Here is an 18505-nt window from a genome sequence, read left to right as displayed (position 1 = left end):
GTGTCTGCCTTTTTTTCCGGCTTCGGCTTTCGTCATCGATAGTGCCAGAGCAAACGATCCTGGTTTTGTGTTGTTCGGTTCATTCGTAGTTTCACTTTGTATAAAACACATTTATTCAATAATATATTTTTTTCCAATAAGTCTAAAACGAAACTATGCTAATAATTATCATAGCGATAATAATAATCTTATTAAGAATAGTAATAATAATAATAATAATAATTTTCTCGCAATTTACCTTCCCTGCTGGGCTGCGTTTGCACTTTCTTCCTACTAATTAGACAACTTTCCACACGCACACACACACGCACACTTTGTAAGTGGGATTTGTTTGTTTGTTTGCTTGTTACCATTACCGGAAGGAAATGATTTATAAAATAGTTTGTTTTTTCTTCTATTTCTACCTTCCTTTGTTTTAATATTTGCTCCAGTGTGTGTGTGTGTTTCATTTTGTCAACTAAAACGTGTTTAAATTGCTTCTTTCAGCACTTGTGCCATGTATGTCTGTGTTTCTTGTTTTTGTATTTCCACCACACTTTTCTGTTTTCATTCCATTTGCTCTTCCTTTTTTTCTGGTTTGTTTCGTTTTCACTCCTCTCAACAGCAGCAAACACACATTGCTAACAAAGAAATCCTCCAATGATCCTTTTCGTTCGTTTCTTTTCTGTTTTGTTTTGTGTGTTAGTTTGTTTGTTGCTTACTGTTTTCACTTCGCTTAGCTTTTTAGCACTTACTATTTCAAATACCTTACACTGCTACAATAATGCTGCCTAGCTGCAGCCAACAAAATAAATTACAACGTTAACGACGGCGGTGTGCGAACCTGGTTTCTCTTTGTAAACGTTGACCCCGCGTCGGAGAGTGTGTGGGTGGTGTGTGGGGATGGGGGATGATGATGATTCAAAACTGGGATGAGGATATTCATTTGTTGTTTTTTTTTGTCTCCTTTAGCTACACTCTCTACACTCTCTCTCTTGGTTGTTTTTCTACGTATTTTTGTCATTTTTTGTATCGCAACGAAAAGGGGAAATCTCAGGCGGAAGGAGTTTCCGTTCCTTCACGCGGCCTTTTGTCCTTCCCCCGTTCATCGCTCCCTTCTCATTGCTATCTTCGTTCATGTTGCTTAGCACTTGTGGGAAAGTGATTATAACTGAATTTTGCTTCATTTTTGTGAAAAAATCCTCTTTCAACTCTCCCATCCATCCTTAACCATTATTTGAAAGATTTTCTTCCTATTCTTATCATTTTTTATATTTTTCTCAGACACACACAATCACTCTGTTACTCTCTCGTTCATACATACACACAAAATCACTTGACCGTTTTGTGCCCACTGTTTAACTTCAAGATGAATACTACAATCACTTTGTAATAACAATTTAATATGCCTTACTTATCCATTCTCTTACCACACTACGCGGCCCGATACAGCAGAGTTTTACTATACTTATGCTTCTACCATTACTTGTATGTTAAAGAAACTGTTTCTGTTTTCTTCTTTTTAGTCTATCTCCCTTTCTCTTCCGTGAATATGTTCGTTAACTGATATTTACGCACAGAATGGTGTAACAGAAAGTCGGGACGCTGCCGACGGCCACTATTTGTTACTAATTAATTGGTTCCGAAAACAAATCATTATTGCAACATTGGTTTGCTTAAAAGTCAAAACAAAAACCCTTTCTATGCGTTTGCGGTCAATTCGAATCCTTCACGAAGTAGTGTGTGAGAAGTTACGCGGGTCGGAGAGCAAAAATCAAAAGCAAACAACACGGGTACGATGTGAAAGGTACAGCAGCACAGGTTCGCGTTGGCCAGGAATGGTTCAGTTGAGTTACAGGTAATACATTATCACACCCAGGGGTTTAATTCTGATTTATACGCTTTAAAAAACACTAACTTTATGCTACAAATGAGAGCAAAATGATTGAATTTTGCGCACAAAAAGTAACTAAGTAACGCAATATATTGAGGTGCATCATACATTAAAAAGCCCTTTTTGCATGAAGGGTAAACAAGTTTCAAACACATAATTTCAATTATGTTTTAATTGTAAAGAGGGTCACACAGTTAGTATAGCTTAGTGCAAATTAAAAATATTGATAAAACATTTTACACAATGACGCTTCTTGTACTTTAAAAGCCGGCAAAAATGACGGTAAAAGAATTTAAAATATTTTTTGTTTTAAATAAAAACAAAACATTGCACTAAATTTCCAAATTTCTAAAGTTTCTAATACTTGGTTGAGATTCCTTGCAGAGCAAAATAAATCCATAATGATTTAAGCTTCACATGGTGGAGATCAATGATACCGCAGCTTTAAAAATAAAAGCAAAAAAAGCCGTTTGCTGCCAATTATCAACCCCAAAATTGCTACACTCTCACTTCGTGAAGGATCGCGAAAGGGGACCCACGCAAAAGGACGTAATTTACAAGCTGCGAGCGCGTATAAAATGCATTTTTGTTTGTCAAAGGAAGAAGCGGGAGAAAGAGAGAGACGTCCATAGAAACGATTCCGATCTAGCACACGGAAACGTTTCCAAATTCTCGAATCTCGTCCCTGCAAATCTATACTGGTTTTTTGTTTGTTACCCTGTTGCATATTATGTTAGCTTTTTTGTTTAGAATCGGTTTTGTTTGCCTACCAGATGATGTAAAAATACAACAAGCCTAAATATTTTTTAAAAGAAAAAGTAAAATCCATCCAACAGGTAAATAAGATCAGTTGATAAGATCAGCTGGTCGCTAGTTATGTTTTGAGATCGTTTTGAGCGTTTGTAAATTTTGTAGCGCATAATAGCAAATAGCTTGTGAGCTTGTGAGCTTGTGTGTTGCCTGCCACTCTGGATAGGTACTACTGGTTAAACAAAAAACGATAAAGGTACACCTGTTGCTGCTTAAATTTGTAAAGCGGTTGAGGGAGAAAAGCCGCGAAAGGGGTTTGGGGCATTGCACGAATTCCTTTAGCTTGCTACAACTTACTAGAAGCGCACACACGAGCGCAGCACTACGTTACAGAACAAAAGGTAGCAAAGTTTAACACGCTTTTTAGTTTTGTCTTTTGATAGCTAGAGGTTTGATGAAGCCTTACACTGTACACGCTGTACACACCACCTTCGATTCAACGCATCGGATGTGTGCGACCGGTGAAGCGGAGTGTACTACAACTAGTGAAAATATTAAGCCACCCCGTTCTATCCACCGCTGCCTGGCTGCCTGGCCTTCTATGCGCACTGCGCAACTAATTACAAACAAATGGTGCTTTGATAGCCACCTTCAATATAAATATGTTACAAAAATGCCAACAATGGGAGGGAAACGGTTGCCTCCCACCGCACAAAACCGCAAAACGGGCAAAACTGCTGTCTCCGTCAGAGACACACATACACACACACTCACTGATATAATGCCACCATAATTTGATCCGAGCCGCGCGCACACTGCTGCTCCCGCTGCTGCTTATCACACACCATCGAACTTACTTTACAACGTATTCTATGTGCACGGGAAGGTGATTCGCCAACGCTCAGGGTGCCGGTAAGCAGATCGCACAAACGAGGAGCAGGGGAAAAAAGGACGCTTAGGTGTCTGTGGGAGAGGAGGGGGCGAGTGCCGATTGCGCCCCGGGGGCACACTTGAGCGTAACGCCCAAGTTTTCCCGCAGCTCGGCAATCTCCTGTGCGCCCTGCAGCAATCGCTTGACGCCCCGCGGCAGCCCCCGGCACGAGGCGAGATTGATGGCGTTAATGTGCGGACAGTTGGCGAGCACCTCCTTCACTGCCTCTAACGAAACCGACGATCCACATAGATTGAGGTACCTGTATGGAGGGGTTGAAGCAAAAAACCAATTTAGCGGGCATTATAATCCACCAAACACTTCACGGCTAAAGGAAATATATATAGGGTTTGGCGGGCAAGAGCACCGGAAAGCCTTCTTGTAAGCCTTCCTGTCTAAGAAGGGCACAGAATGGGGGAGGGGAAAGGTGATGTAACACCGACACTCACTTCAATGGCGATTCAGAACCCTTGTCCGCGAGTGCTTTCAGCGCATCGTCCAGCGGTTTGGTAGCGCTTGCCCACGCCAGATCGAACTCGATCAAGCTGTGCGCCCATTTCGACGCGATCAGCTCCAGCCCGGCACTGTTGTTTGCGATGAGATAAAAAGAAAGAATACGTTAAAGATGGACCTAAATCCTGACTACACCAGCGATCACCTACCCCATGTCGCGGTTAATCGAGCAGCCGGACAGGAAGAGATGCTTCAAGTCCCAGGTCGGCAGCCGGATCAGGCTGTCGTGCGTTAGGCGCGCGCAACCGCGCACGTCTAGCAGCGTTAGCTTTGTACTGGTTTTCAGAATGCGCTGCAGAAACTCGTCGTTAAAGAGGCGCGCCTCGTCCGCGAGCGACGCCACGGACAGCTCCTCCAGCTCGGGAAAGCCGGGCGATTCCATCTGCAAAGGGGAAATTGGTTACAGCATGTTGCGAAATGCCTTCCGGTGGCAAACAATCACGCACCTGCTCCTGCAGCGAGGCCGTGCTGAGGTTGATGTGCGAGTTGGTTATCCGGAGCACCTTCAGCTTCTGGCAGCCGTGCTGCAGCTGCTCGATGTGCAGTATGCCGTGCGACATGGCCACCGTGTTGACGTTGGACAGATCCAGCAGTAGCAGATTCGGACAGTGCGTCTATTTGATTGCAAGAAGCAAAAAATAAACGGAAACAAACCAATCAAAATCCATTGGATGACACAACCGGTAAGAATGCACCCTTGAAAGTGTTTTCAAGCACCATCTTTGATTTCAACACACTTGACACACTTACCGCGAGGGCTTTCACGATTTGTGGTATGCCGCTGAGCCGATTGTGGGCCAGATGCAGGTGGGTAAGCCGGCTGCCCATTTCCTTGATGGCATTGCACAGGGACGTCTGACCGACGGCCGTCTTGTTGGCGTTCACTTCAGCCTGTAAAAAAAAATAAAAAATAAATTGGTTGGAAAACACAATTTCTTCAACAACCCCACACCCACAAACATGACTTACATTGACGGAGCTGAGGTCGAGATTGCGGAGGCTTTTAAAGTTTTGCACCAAAAACATCAGATGGTCGGTGGAGAGCGCCTTCCAGCCGGCGAGCGAAATGGTGGTCAGCCCGGGCGCCGCCTCCAGCAGCTTGTCCAGCACGCACTGCACGTTCGTCACCTTCCAGTTTGCTGTGAAACAAACGAGTGCAGAAGAGCCAATAACATTATAGCTAGAATTACACGACGAGGCCAGCGCGGCATACAAAGCTTACCCAGCCCGACTTCGGTCGCATGCTGGAGCCGGTTCTCGATCAGCCACTTGAGCCGCGGTTCCGTCTTAAACCGATCCCTGCCCCACGTGCCAAGATCGACGGTGCGCCACAGGGAGCACTGCTGCGACACCTTGTACCAGGCCGTGCACACCTCCGACAGGCGGATCAGCGTCGGTAGGCAGCCCTCCTCCTGGACGGCGTTTTTGAAAATCTGAAAAGAGCAATAAATGGTTTAAAAAATTTTGGCAAACGGTCCCTACACCCGCCGTACGGCTTACCGTATACAGCACCGACTCGGGCAGCCCGTTCGCCCAGACGCTCTGATCCTTGGGCGGTGTGTACGCTTCCTCCGCGCTCCGCTTCTCGGTGTTGTTGTTCGTTTTCTTCGGCCTCGGCTTCTCGGTCCGCCGGTTGCGCTTCTCCGGCGACGTCTCGTCCGAGCTATCCTCGTTAAGGCTCCTGGGTTTACGGGCACGCTTGCGGATCGGTTTCTTTGGTTGTACTGTCGCATCAGATGCTTTCTTTATACACAGCTTAATTCCGATTTTGTTTTCACTTATCTGGTGAAGGAGGGGTGGGAAAAAAACAAACATAGAATTTATTAGAAATCGATAGGATTGAATGTTTTCAATGGGTTAGTTCAATAAATTGTTGTAAAGAGTAGTGATGTGCTCTCTAAAGCGCATCCACGACTCCGATCCGACTCCGGCAAAATGGGAACCGCTAGTTTCGGCCGAGTTGTAGTCTTCCGGAGTCGTCCGAAGGCGTCTCGGATTCGTTCGGAGTCGTCCGAAGTTGTATGGAGTAGTCCAGAGTTGTCCGGAATCATCCGGAATCGATCGGAGTCGATCGAGATCGACCGGGATCGGAGTCGATCGGAGCCTACCGGAGTCGATCGGGGTCTACCGGAGCCATGCGCTGAGGGATTTAATTTTGTTGTGTTTTGTTGCGTCCAGACTCCGGACTCCAGACGACTCCAGGCGGCTCCGGATGACTCCTAATCACTCCAGACGACTCTGGACTACTTCGGACTAGTTCGAACGACTCCGGACGACTCCCGGACGACTCCAGACGACTCCGGAGACTCCAGACGACTTGCGAGACCCGGGAGACTCTGGACAACTCCGGACGACTTCAAACGACTCCGAACGACTCCGGACAACTCCAGACGACTCCGGACAACTCTGGACGGCTTCGGACGACTCTGGACAAATTCCGGACGACTCCGAACGAATTCCGGACGACTCTGGACGAATTCCGGACGACTCCGGGCGAATTCCAGACGACTCCGAAAGACTCCGGACTACTCGGAACGACTTGAACGACTCTTGGTGAATCCGGGCGATTCCGAACGGCTCCAGACAATTCTGAACGACAATTCAGTAGTCGGTTCCGAAATCGGAGTCGGAGTTGGATCGGAGTCGACACTGGATTTTTGTCAACTAAACTCATCACTAGTAATGAGAGAGAGGCCAATGGATGATCACATTCCTAACATATCATAGGTTCCACGATGACGATGCTTGATCGTAACCGGATTGGCGCGATGTCGCACTTTAGCGTACTTGAGCAACGAAAACGAAAAAAAAAAAAAAATCTCCGTCATCCTAAGCCATAAAACTGTAACTCACTGTCCAAACAGAAAACCTGTTACACCTTCCAACCAACCGAATGTTGAGTGGTTAGAATGTCAATTGACAGTTCAATTAAGTATGTCGTTCGATAAGATGCTCCAATGGTGACTAAACGCAGCACGCACCATATCATTGCTGCTCGTGATGCATCTGACCCCGCTTTTGCAACAAATCATGTCCCGTGGCATATCAGAAGATCCCGCGTCCTTTGTTCCGGGCTGGTGGAATCCCCTCCGATAAGTGTAGATTGAATTGAAAACTGTTTACCGTCCTTTAGAGCCCAGCCGAGAGGGTTCAGGCCACTCGAGATATGGGAATGGACATTATCTTACGGCAGCGGTCTTAACCATGGATAGAAACCTATAAAAATCTATTTCCCCCGCCGGCTGGAGCGTCAGTATTGGGCAAAGGAGTGAATCAGTGAGAGCGTCGTGTTAAAAGTGACCTCCTCGAAGCAGCCAACAACAGCCAGCATGATCGGTACGTGTCCGAACGCTTCTGTTAAATGTTTTGTGCAGCTTGGTGATCGCTAAAAGTGTGTGAAGTTACAACTACACTCGTATTAAACACTCATTTCAAACTCGATCCACAGCAGCGGCAATGAAATACGTTGCACTGGGGCTGGTGCTGCTTGCCGGCAGTGCCCGGGCGGAACCGGGCGAAGTGATCCCGAACCATCCGAACTGTCCGGACATGCAGGGACCGCTGCCGCACTATTTTATTCATCCGACGAACTGCAGCCGGTTCTACGAATGCCACATGAAGGACGCATGGGAGTATGAGTGTCCTGCCGGGCTGCACTTTAACGTCGCCATCGATGTGTGTGACTTTCCCGTCAATGCGAAATGTGAGCCCCAGTCGCCGGGAGATCAGACCACGACGACATTAAGGCCGACAACTACAACAACAAGATTTCCAACAACAACTACAACGAGTGCTCCAACAACACCATCAGAATGGACTGATCCAACAATCACAACAACAACTACAACAGTATGGACTGATCCAACAACAACGCCTGCTCCAACAACCACAACAACATGGAGCGACCAACCACCACCAACAACAACAACGACAACAGTATGGACAGATCCAACAGGCACAACAACAACGCCTGCTCCAACAACCACAACAACATGGAGCGACCTACCACCATCACCAACAACAACAACGACAACAGTATGGACAGATCCAACAGGCACAACAACAACGCCTGCTCCAACAACCACAACAACATGGAGCGACCTACCACCATCACCAACAACAACAACGACAACAGTATGGACAGATCCAACGGGCACAACAACAACGCCTGCTCCAACAACCACAACAACATGGAGCGACCTACCACCATCACCAACAACAACAACGACAACGGATTACACTACAGCGTACACTCCAACAACTAGCGAACCCCCCTCAACACCGCATCCCACCGATCCGCACTGTCCACCGCCCGGAGCGACGCTGCCGAACTACTGGGCGCACGGTACCGACTGTTCCCGGTACTACGGTTGCCTCCAAGGCTGCGTCAAGGAGTTCAAATGTCCCGACGGGCTGTACTGGAACGATCAGCAGAAGCGCTGCGATAGCTACTCCAGCTCACAGTGCGGTTGTCCGGACATCCCGCCAGCACCGAACATGTGGCCATCGATGACGTCACAAACACCACCTGCCAAAGCTTGGCCATATCCCAAGCCATGAGTGTTGTGTGCAGGCGAAGTGTCTAACGAGTAGTGTTTAATTATAGCTTAATGATGAAACATACTGGTAAGTGGGGCATTTTATAGCAGAGGAAGTGACGCAAATGACACGATACGATAAGAAATATAAGAATACAAATAAGCATAACATAGTAATTATTTTCTATTGTTTTTTTTTTTTTTGGTGAATAGAATTTTGATAAACTATAAAACGAAAGAGTCCATCCAGTACTCTGAACAAAACATGGACCTCCAAAAACTGAACTTATTATTTTAAATAGTTCCGAATTCCACAAGTAAAACAAGGATAACAGTTCTTTTGTTTATCGAAAGATGCCAAACCATTACGTGCTTCATAGAGGAGGAGTTGCTTTAGGCGTTACATTCAATTCTTCTTTTGTTACGTAATTTATGGATAAGCCCTCAAATATATTTTCATGGCCAAAAGAAACAGTTGATTTGCAAAGTAATAGTAGTACAGCGGATGTGTGACATGCATAGCTTATATGAATCTCAAAGAGAGTAAATTAAATATCCAAATCCATATAAACATATCCGTTGTACTCTGATTTCAATCCGATTACTGAAAAGAGTGAGATTTTTCTCATGTCTTCAATGGACATTCAGGGCCAGTGCGAAGATAGCTATGGGTTCGCGATCAGTTTCAGAACCGGTATGGGTTCGGGATGACTTCAGTCTATGATCATGACAGATCATGATCAGGATTAGCTTCACATCGGTATTCAATAAGGATCCATTTCAGGGCCGGTATGGATGCGGGATCAGTACCAGGATCGTTATGGACTTGTGATACCGCCTCAGAACCAACATGGATGTGATATAAGTTCTTTGACCTATGTGTATTCTGGGCCTGTTTCCGATTTGAGATTGGGACATGTTTAAGAATTAGCGCGAAGATCGGTATGGGTTCATGATTAGTTATAGAAGTAATAAGGATTTAGAATCAGATCTAGAACCGGTATTGGATCGGTTGGAGTTCCACATGACCGCGTTAGAGTTGCGGTTTGGGAGCCTTGTCTTGTCGGAGTTCACTCGTACTTGGGAGATGCGTTACTGCAATCCCTGCAATCAAACCGAATATCAAACCCGGCCGAACTAAAATCACTTTAAAATTAATTAATTCCAGTTCAGTACCATCATTTACAAGGAGTAAAGCCTCTTAGGTCATAAAACTTGCCATCATGAAGTTGTATAATGCTTATTCATTGTTTATAGCGACTTTGACAGAATCCAAGATAGCCATCCATGGCAATTAAAGGATAAAAATAACACGTAAACAATCGCGTAATAAACGCAGGGAGAGGGAGCAATGCTGATCACGCTCAGCGCACACGACCACCGTACAAACACACACGTTCGTGCTTATGGTTTTACCGGAGGTTTGCGGTTTGATTCTATCACTATTAAGTGTCAGCTCAAGAGGCTGCTACATTGTAACGCAGATAAGCCGGTTCTGGGTAACACACAAATCGTGTCGCATGTGTGGTCTTTACTGCGTTGTTTGATTGATTCTCTTCCCCTTTTTTATGTTTTCTGTACATCGACTACTTCTTCTTGCTTTAAATAAATTATTCCACTTTATTAATGGTGCAAATGCAGTTCAACAGTCGGTGATCATCGCGCCTTCTTTGCGTCTTAACCGAACCAAGACTGCAGCCGACCCCAGAACCCTTCGGACTGCTCCTCTTCCTCTTGCTCCTCCGCTTGTTCCTCCGCTTGTTCCTCCTGTTGTTGCACCTCTTCCTGCTCTTCCTGCTCTTCCGGTGTCGGTTCCACCGGTGCCGGTACTTCCTCCCTCTCCAGTACCGGTGCTGCCGGTACCGGTGCACAGCACTTGTCCGGGTTCGGCAAGGTGCACCGTTTCGCCGCACTATCGTACACTAGCGATTCGGGACAGTGCATGTCCAACACCTGCCCACCGGCGCACTGATAGTACTTGGAGCAGTTCTGCTCGTCCGTCCACGCCTTTACCGATTCGCGCGATGGACAGCGCGGGTCCAGTGGACCATGGTCCGGCACGCTGGGTGAGTGGTTCGCCTCTTCCTCTTCAGCGCCAGCACAGTGGGACGACTTTTCGCAGCGTAGCGTGCGCTGATTAAAGCCTAACCCTTCCGGACATTCGTACTCGTACGCATCGTTACAGACACACTCGTAGTAGCGAGTACAATCGGTGTAGTGCGGGAAGAGTGTAGATTTCTTCGGGATGGCGCACATCCAGTGGTTAGGCATTATCGAAAGCCAGTTAGATGCTAGGGCGGCACGAGATCCATGCTCGCAGGCCGTTAGCGATGGGATGGCACCTAGAACTACCAGTAGTAGTAGCACAGGGATTGCAGTTGCCACTGTAAGAGAAGTTGGAGATGATTTACCTCTGCTCCACACTATCTGCTCAATATCCAAGGAACTTACTGATCACGATTGGTTGACTACCCGGAACGAGTGAACGTACTCACAGCAGTGGCACTTTGATTTATGATTCTCGACAGTAGCACGGAAGCGTGCTTTATATAAAGGTTTGCCTGATCTGTTTGGGGAAGACACTTTTGGGCAAGACACTTGAGCAGGATATCACAGCGCGTCACGTGTGGACGGCCACTTCATCTCGCGGCACGGTCCACGCGTTGAATGGGATTAGGCGATCAAAGGCATCCGATTGCATGTGCAACAGAATTGCACAAGCAGCGCGAGTGTGTTTGTTACGACACGGGTAAGGCAAACTCTTCAGCCAGCCGGGCGGTCACCTTGCCCGGTGATAGCGGGTATTTGAGGGCGCTTATAAATACTGACGGACAGGTTCTGGAGTTCAACACTTACCTCCAAAACAGTCGCTGTGCACTCCTCAAGAACGAGATCACAAGATGTCAGGTAGGCAGTTTAGTCGCTTCCAACAGAACATCTCCCTAGAAGGTTTAAACTAATTCTTCCACCTTCTCATCTAGGTTGGCCCATACTAATTCTGCTAGCGTTGGCATCCCTGACGTTCAGCGCGAATGCCCAGGAGTCGTGCCTGAGGTGCGGCTTCCCTACTGGGAACAAGCTCCACGCTCACGCGCATTGTGCGCAGACTGGGCCGCGCAAGTACTTCCGCGATCAGCACGACTGTGCGAAGTTCTACCAGTGTAACCGGGGCACTGCGTACGAGTTCCTGTGCGCTGAAGGATATGCGTTCAACGAGGAACAGAACGCTTGTGAGCATATTGCGAAGGTACGGTGCCCCACGGTCAGTGCTGATCCGAGCAATACGCATCAGTTGGAGTACGATTTTGTGCGTGCGAGTGGTGCTGGACAGCGGAACAGGACGTCAGGACATGAAGAAAGCTCCCATCACAGCAGTTCGCACCAGTTGGAGTACGATTTTGTGCGTGCAAGTGGTGCTGGACAACGGAATAGGACCTCAGGTCATGAAGGAAGCTCCCATCACAGCAGTTCGCACCAGCTGGAGCACGATTTTGTGCGTGCGAGTGGTGCTGGACAACGCAACAGAACGTCAGTTCATCAAGAAAGCTCCCATCACAGCAGTTCGCACCAGCTAGAGCACGATTTCGCGCGTGCAAGCGGTGCTGGACAACGCAACAGAACTTCAAGTCATGTAGGAAGCACTTCACACCACCTAGAGTACGATTTTGTGCGTGCGAGCGGTGCCGGACAACGCAACCATACCACGTGCAACATTTGCCAGCAGGCGAAGCAAGTCATCCAACGGCATGGCAACTGTCCCCGCACAAACGGGTACTATCCGGTGATGTTTCGCAACGAGAAGGACTGTTCCCAGTTTTACCAGTGCGATCATGGCACGGCCTATCTTATCCAGTGCCCGGCCGGATTGCACTTCAATACGCGGCTCAGCGTGTGCGACTACCCGGACAAGGTGGACTGCAATGGACCGGTACTGAACGAACACGTGACAGGTGGTGCTCACGGTGGTCATGGCGGTTCGCCGTCCTGTGCCGTCTGCCAGAGTGCAACCAGTGTTGTGCACCGTCATCCCCAATGTCCCACCCGAAATGGGCCCCACCCGATCATGTTCCGCCATCGAACGGACTGTACGAAGTACTATCAGTGTGATCACGGCACTGCCTTTGAGATCACATGTCCCGCTGGATTGCATTTCAACACGGCGCTCAACGTGTGTGATTATCCGGAACGGGTGGGCTGTTCCGAAGGTGCGGTAGGATCGGGAGGCGCTAGTGAAGCGCCGGCTGTGGACCGCCCAGTGGTGGCGAAGATTCATCCCAACTGTCCGGCTGTTACCGGTCGGCAGGAGCCTGCCTATTGGGCCCATCCGCACGAGTGCGGCAAGTACTTCGGTTGCCAGTGGGGATGCGTGGAGCTGCTGAGCTGCCCGGCCGGCCATCGGTGGGACGATGGGAAGAAGGCTTGCTCGCCGGACGAGTCGCTCGAGTGTGCGAATGCGGAATGGTAATGGAGGGGAATATTTATGAACACATGCTGGAAGCCCAATAGCAATAAAGAATAATACAAGCAATTAGCCGGGATTTCATTCAGCTCTGTAAGAATGAGATATCTCAGTATCTTATAGTATAGTTATTCAAGAACAGTAGAAACTGGATAAGATTTTATACAGCAAATCTTGAAATTGAAGATACATTTCAAGACAACTGGGATTATTTTAGTTTCTTCAAAATAATATCAATTACGAGAAGATGAAATAATATGTCCCTTGACTGGGACAGGTTCAAATATAGTTCTTGAAAGGATGACTTCCAAGATCGATATTGTTTCAGGATCAGTCCCAGTATGGGTTCAGGACCATATCAAAGGCCTTAATGAGTACGCGAGTAGTTCGAGAATCAGTATGGGGTTAGGATGCGTTCCAAGACCTGGTTGGACCTCTAGGACTAGTGTTAAATCAATTCTCAGGATCAATTCAGAGCCCTGTATGGGGTTGGGATCAGTTCAAGGACTGGTATGGGTTCTGTAAAAGTTCCAGGGTTCAAAATCGGTTCAGGATCAGTTTCAAGATGTGTTCTAGACCAGTTCCAAGACTGGTATGAGTTCAGGGTCAGTTCCAGGGTCAACATAAAATGAAGATATGTTCCAGAATCTTTATGCGATGAGTACCAGGACCGGTTTGGGTCAGTTCCAAGATCTTTATGGGTTTAGGATCAGTTTCACAACTTATATAGGTTATAATTAATTCCAGTAGAAATGCGAGTTTAGAGTAAGTTCATCAATGGTTTCAGCACCAATATCGGTTCAGAATTATTTCCAATACCAATATGAGTTCAGGACCAATTGAAAGGCCTCGAGGATCTCGAGAATCAATCTGAAGTCAAGATATGTTCCAGGACCTATGAGGATTAAGCATATTTTCCTTAAGAGCATTGGGATGAATACATGATCTATTTCCGAAGTGGTGTGTTCTCAGAATCAGAGACAAAATTCTAAGACCAGCATGATATCAGTATCAGGTCCAAAACGATTGCTTCAAACAGAGTGGTCGCTGATGCTGATTATAAGTCGTAGATATTCACCACTAATGCCATGTGGTAAACCATGTAGATTATTAATTCAATTTTATTCTCCTAGAAATCAACTACCTCATATTCTGACATGGATGACTGAGCTAGTCATATCCGATAGCCAAACCCTTTAGAGATTGGTAAAGGATTATCCAACCAGCAAAAGATACCTATTACTAAATTTAAATTCAAATGTTGTGTAAAACATCACTCACCTGACTTTGATACATGGCCACCATTGCTTTGCGTTTCGGTCGCCCCCGCGATTTGTTCATCTTCCGGTCGAAGTCACGCATCGCCTTCGGCTTGCCACCACTCGGGGCCACCCTCGGTAAGCTGGCACCGTTCGACACGGACGGCGCCTGACCGGTCGACTGTTCCTTCCCACCAGCTGCCGTTGCCACCGCCGCCGCCGACGTGGAGGCAGCGCCCTGCCCGGCACTGCGCTTCCCGTGGCCCGCTTCCAGCGCCGGCTGTGAGTCGGTATCGGCGCACGATTCGCTCAGCTCCTTTTCGATATTCTCGATCGTCTCTTCCGGTTCGGCGAGCGGCCCGGGACTGAGCACACTGCCGCTGCCATCCTCCTGGGACGACTGGGAGTGATCTTCGAGCAGATGGTGGTGGTGGTGCGGACCGCTGCTACCGCCCGGGCTGGTGCCGATGATGTTGGCCAGCATCGAACCGCTGTTCTGGGGCGACTGTTCACCCTCGGGCGAGGTCGGTATCAGCGAGGACGGTTCCGCGCGCCGCAGCCCCGACGGAAGGCTCGTTTCTGCCAGCGTTTCCATGGCGGAGCTCGTTCCAATGTACAATGCACAACGCGGACTAAATCGAAGCAAGCCTGGGCTCTTGGGCTCTTGTTTCACTAGGCTCTCACGCACACCGGTGTCTCTGCGTTCGTTGCGTACTCCTTACGTTTTAACTTTTCTCACACAACAAATCCATCATTACCCCCCTTTATCCTTATAACACTTTAAAATCCACTTTTTTTTAAATAAAACTAACCGAAACTTCCGTCCACAGAAACTAACACCCAAACAAAGGCTCACCATACACGCACTTCACCAGCAAATCATCACCGTCTTCGCTACCGCTGCCTCCAGCATTACATCTTTGTGTTTCACTTCAATTCTACTTCCTTTCCGGCTCGTAAAATTCATAACCAACCGGTGCCTGTGTATTCAGTATGCAGTGCACTTTTGGGTTATTGCACTTTTGCAATTGCACTCGTCTTACTACCCGGCCACCCGTTCGTTCGCCCGCTCTTTTTGTTTCTTTCACAAAGTAGGCATTCACAAATGCAAAGGAAGGGACACGACTACATTTTCCTGTACGGGGTTTTTTGGCACTGCTTTTTTTAGTACGTACGTCTTCGTCTCGACACGGATTCGGTTTGCAGGCGGGGAAGCAAATTTCGTACGGAAATCACCTAAAACAAAACAACAACAAAAAACTGTAACGGAAAAATCAATGCTGCACGCTGAACAAGGCAACAACTTCTGCCGCTGTACGGTCGTGTCCTTTTTTTTTTTGTGAAGCGTTTTTCACCTTCCACGAACGGACCCCTTACTTGAGAAGCATTCCGCGCTGTTTGTGTTTTTCTTTTGCAAAAGGAGCCTTTGTGCCCCTGCCAGGGAGGGGGTTACTGTGGTTCGCTGTCCTGACTTGTCTTAAGTAGGCATTGCAAAAAAAAAACGAAACTATCTGTCCTGCATCTTGGTTGCTACGCACTTCCTTCCCACCACCAGCTTCCCCAGCGGTACATGGTGTGTGGAAGCTTCCTCCTTCCTTTCCGTGGCAGCAACAGTGTTTCCGGGGGAAAAAATGAACCAGGATTCCGGCACGTCCTTCGACCAGAATCAACAGCTTCCGGGCTGCGAGAAAGCGAGATGGAAACGGGACTTTCACTTGTTTGCGGAAAATTCTTCTTCTCGCAATCAACACACACGCGCACACTTCTTCGTGCAGGGAAAACTTGAACCCTATAGGTAAGAGAAAGGGAAAAAGAAAAAAAGAGTTTAGAGGGAAAGAAAAATTAGAAACGAAAATCCATCCACACAACAGAAAAAAAAACAACACACTCGCGGCGAGGATGTGCCTGTCTGTTTATAGACAAAAATATTTGTTGGTAGTGATGCGGTCACACTCTTCCTCCCCGGTGCCCCACTTTCTTCTCCCCCTCACGCACACACACACACGCTCTCTGTCTCTTTTCCGTGCTCAATGTACACGCTCTCGCAGTGCAACGCGGCAAGATTTTTAACCACTCTCTTTCTCGCTCTTTCCCACTCTCGCTCTCTATCTGTCTTTCTCGGGCCCGCAACACCGCTACAAGGGGAAAAGTATCCGCGCGCAATGTCGCTACACCTGTTGTCTCGCTCGCACGCGTCACTGCGTGCGCGCTCGCTCACTTTCTCTCCGGGTTGGCTGTCGCGCTTGCACGGGGATTTTCTCGCTTTTCCCCCAAACTAATGTCATAAATTGTAAACAAGAAAATTCCCCCCCCCCCCCCCCCTGCTCACATTTGCCGCCACCACACACACACACATACACTTTCGTTTGGTTGGAAAAGCGTTTTCCACGAGCCCACACTGGTTTATTGTCACCGAACACGCACCAGGTTTACAGCTTTATGCACATACGTTTAAGCCGTTCCAGCACACACACCCGTGTTGATGTGTATGCACATCTTGTCACCTCGGGGCACACACTTATCAGACCTTATCGCACAACGCACAACGGGTGCTAATGGGTGCGTTGCTAATGTGTATGTATGTGTGTGTGTTTCGGTGGCATAGGTGAGAAGACACACACGGAAACGCGCGCGCGTACCTTCGCACCTTTTTCCCGTTCGGCGGGCACTAGCTGCCACGTTTGTTGGCCACTGGCCACTGCCTGCACCAACAAGTAAAAAAAACACAACGTCCAATTTAATTTGACCATCAATTTTCGACACACACACACACACACACGCACTGTTGGCCGCTGTGTTGGCGTTCCGCTTGTTCGCCGTGTTGTGTGTTTGTGTGGCCTAATAATTTTCTAACTCTCCTAGGCTTATTACTATTTGCCACTCTGTACGCGTTCTGTACCTGTTTGGCTCGCTCTAGCATGCGTACCGTGCGCGCGCGGTCAGAGCGAGATGACGATATAAACATTGCGCTGTGCACTGCACACACGCACGTACGCACACACAACAATCGCGCGTTTGCTTACGCGGTCTTTCTCTCTTTCTCGCTCTCACTCTCTGCTTCGCTCGTTTCGTGCGCGTTCGTTCTCTCTTTTTCTTTTCCTTCTAATGTGCGTTCAGGCGGTGGGGGAAGCGTAACGCAATCAATCTTGACAACAAGCTGCACCATTTGAAACCGATGATGCTCTTGGGCGAAGGCTTTGCTTTGGCAGAACTGAACTTCTTATTCGATGCAAAAACAACAAAAACATCACTTACTGTTGTCACTCCGATGCGATAAACACAATCACCACCCCCGCCCCTGCTTTGCACGCTTGGATGTTGCGCTTTGCTTCAGCGCGAAAGGGTCAACACAACAAGCAAAAAAAAAAAAACGGGAACATCACAACTTTGCACACGAAAGTGGTGTCCTGGTGATGGGCGCGCTTCAGTTTTGTTCCTTCTTTTATTGCACATTCGAGATGCACCAGCACGCTGATACGATGCAGCACACGCTCACACGCACACGCTCGATATGAGTGGTAACGAAAATTGCAACTAAAACGCTACTCAATTTCTAATTACTCTCTGCCCGATGCGATGCGATTTTCCAAACTATTTTTTTCCTCTTGCACTGTTGACATTTACCATCGCTGTCAGTGGTGTGCACGGGGGGGTAGGAATGACCCAGCGAGCAGGTTGAGTGTCATACCCCTTGAGCAGATGGTAAATAGTACAGTGAAGGCAATAATATTAAGACTGTTTGGAAATGATTTTGCTTTCAAACGCGTGTTTTTTGTTAGGAAATAATAAGCACATTTAAATTTTTGAACGAATACTTAAAAAGAAAGTTGACTTTAACCCTGTCACTGGAAACCAAAAATACATCATATTCCAGGCAACCGGGCTACCCGGGTAGCCAGCGACTTTGGAGGCTTATAACTTTTGAATGCGTAATCCAATATTGGTACAATATTCTGATAAAAATTAAACAAACTAATGCAGTTTCTATAACTGGTCATAGATTGGTTCAACTCGCTACCGTTTTTTAGTTATAGTTTTTCAAAGTTGGCAGGATTTTTTTGAAAATAATAACAAAATGTGAAAAATATTTTTTTCAGTACTTTACAAAATTTTCACAGCAAAATGGCTCCAGAAGCTTTGAGAACTGTATGTTACACGTATTGTATAAATTTTTCAGAATTT

The 18505-nt window shown here is 47.4% G+C and overlaps 4 protein-coding genes across 14 annotated transcripts; 2 read left to right on the top strand and 2 right to left on the bottom strand.

Moving 5' to 3' along the window:
- Nucleotides 1-89: 89 nt before the first annotated feature.
- On the bottom strand, nt 90-17934 carry LOC121591984 (F-box/LRR-repeat protein 6). Of its 11 annotated transcripts, none has more exons than XM_041913126.1 (11): nt 17579-17929; nt 15679-16112; nt 14346-15583; nt 5568-5849; nt 5290-5500; nt 5037-5206; nt 4818-4958; nt 4514-4681; nt 4217-4449; nt 4004-4138; nt 90-3816 (listed from the first exon to the last, which is right to left on the bottom strand). In XM_041913126.1, the coding sequence occupies exons 3-11, from the start codon at nt 14916-14918 to the stop codon at nt 3579-3581; spliced, it is 2151 nt and encodes a 716-aa protein (XP_041769060.1). In that variant the 5' UTR covers nt 14919-15583; nt 15679-16112; nt 17579-17929; the 3' UTR covers nt 90-3578. The 11 variants fall into 11 exon arrangements, with proteins under 11 accessions (XP_041769060.1, XP_041769061.1, XP_041769062.1 ...); XM_041913127.1 differs by having other exon boundaries at nt 14346-15559; XM_041913128.1 differs by having other exon boundaries at nt 15701-16112.
- On the top strand, nt 7323-9072 carry LOC121591987 (probable chitinase 10). Its single transcript, XM_041913133.1, has 3 exons — nt 7323-7403; nt 7516-7965; nt 8161-9072. Exons 1-3 carry the CDS (start codon nt 7397-7399, stop codon nt 8625-8627), a joined length of 924 nt encoding a protein of 307 aa, XP_041769067.1. The 5' UTR covers nt 7323-7396; the 3' UTR covers nt 8628-9072.
- LOC121591988 (peritrophin-1-like) lies at nt 10085-11165 on the bottom strand. The gene is made up of 2 exons (XM_041913134.1): nt 11057-11165; nt 10085-10989 (listed from the first exon to the last, which is right to left on the bottom strand). Coding segments are annotated over exons 1-2 (708 nt in total). The 5' UTR covers nt 11058-11165; the 3' UTR covers nt 10085-10282.
- LOC121591986 (chondroitin proteoglycan 2-like) lies at nt 11461-13239 on the top strand. Its single transcript, XM_041913132.1, has 2 exons — nt 11461-11512; nt 11587-13239. The coding sequence occupies exons 1-2, from the start codon at nt 11506-11508 to the stop codon at nt 13068-13070; spliced, it is 1491 nt and encodes a 496-aa protein (XP_041769066.1). The 5' UTR covers nt 11461-11505; the 3' UTR covers nt 13071-13239.
- Nucleotides 17935-18505: the final 571 nt, after the last annotated feature.

The sequence above is a fragment of the Anopheles merus genome, chromosome 2L (assembly GCF_017562075.2).
Source record: "Anopheles merus strain MAF chromosome 2L, AmerM5.1, whole genome shotgun sequence".
Classification (NCBI taxonomy): domain Eukaryota; kingdom Metazoa; phylum Arthropoda; class Insecta; order Diptera; family Culicidae; genus Anopheles; species Anopheles merus.
This window is presented reverse-complemented; position numbering and strand designations above follow the sequence as displayed.

Bases quoted from the DNA above. Each gene is read 5' to 3' on its own strand.
- LOC121591987 (XM_041913133.1), top strand. The intron at 7,966-8,160 runs GGAGCGACCAAC...CCACAACAACAT, and splicing joins TCCAACAACCACAACAACAT to GGAGCGACCTACCACCATCA.
- LOC121591984 (XM_041913121.1), bottom strand. From the start codon at position 14,918: ATGGAAACGCTGGCAGAAACGAGCCTTCCGTCGGGGCTGCGGCGCGCG. The intron at 4,959-5,036 runs GTAAGTCATGTT...TTTTTTTTACAG, and splicing joins TCGACCTCAGCTCCGTCAAT to GCTGAAGTGAACGCCAACAA. The intron at 4,139-4,216 runs GTAGGTGATCGC...CGCAAACAACAG, and splicing joins TCGATTAACCGCGACATGGG to TGCCGGGCTGGAGCTGATCG.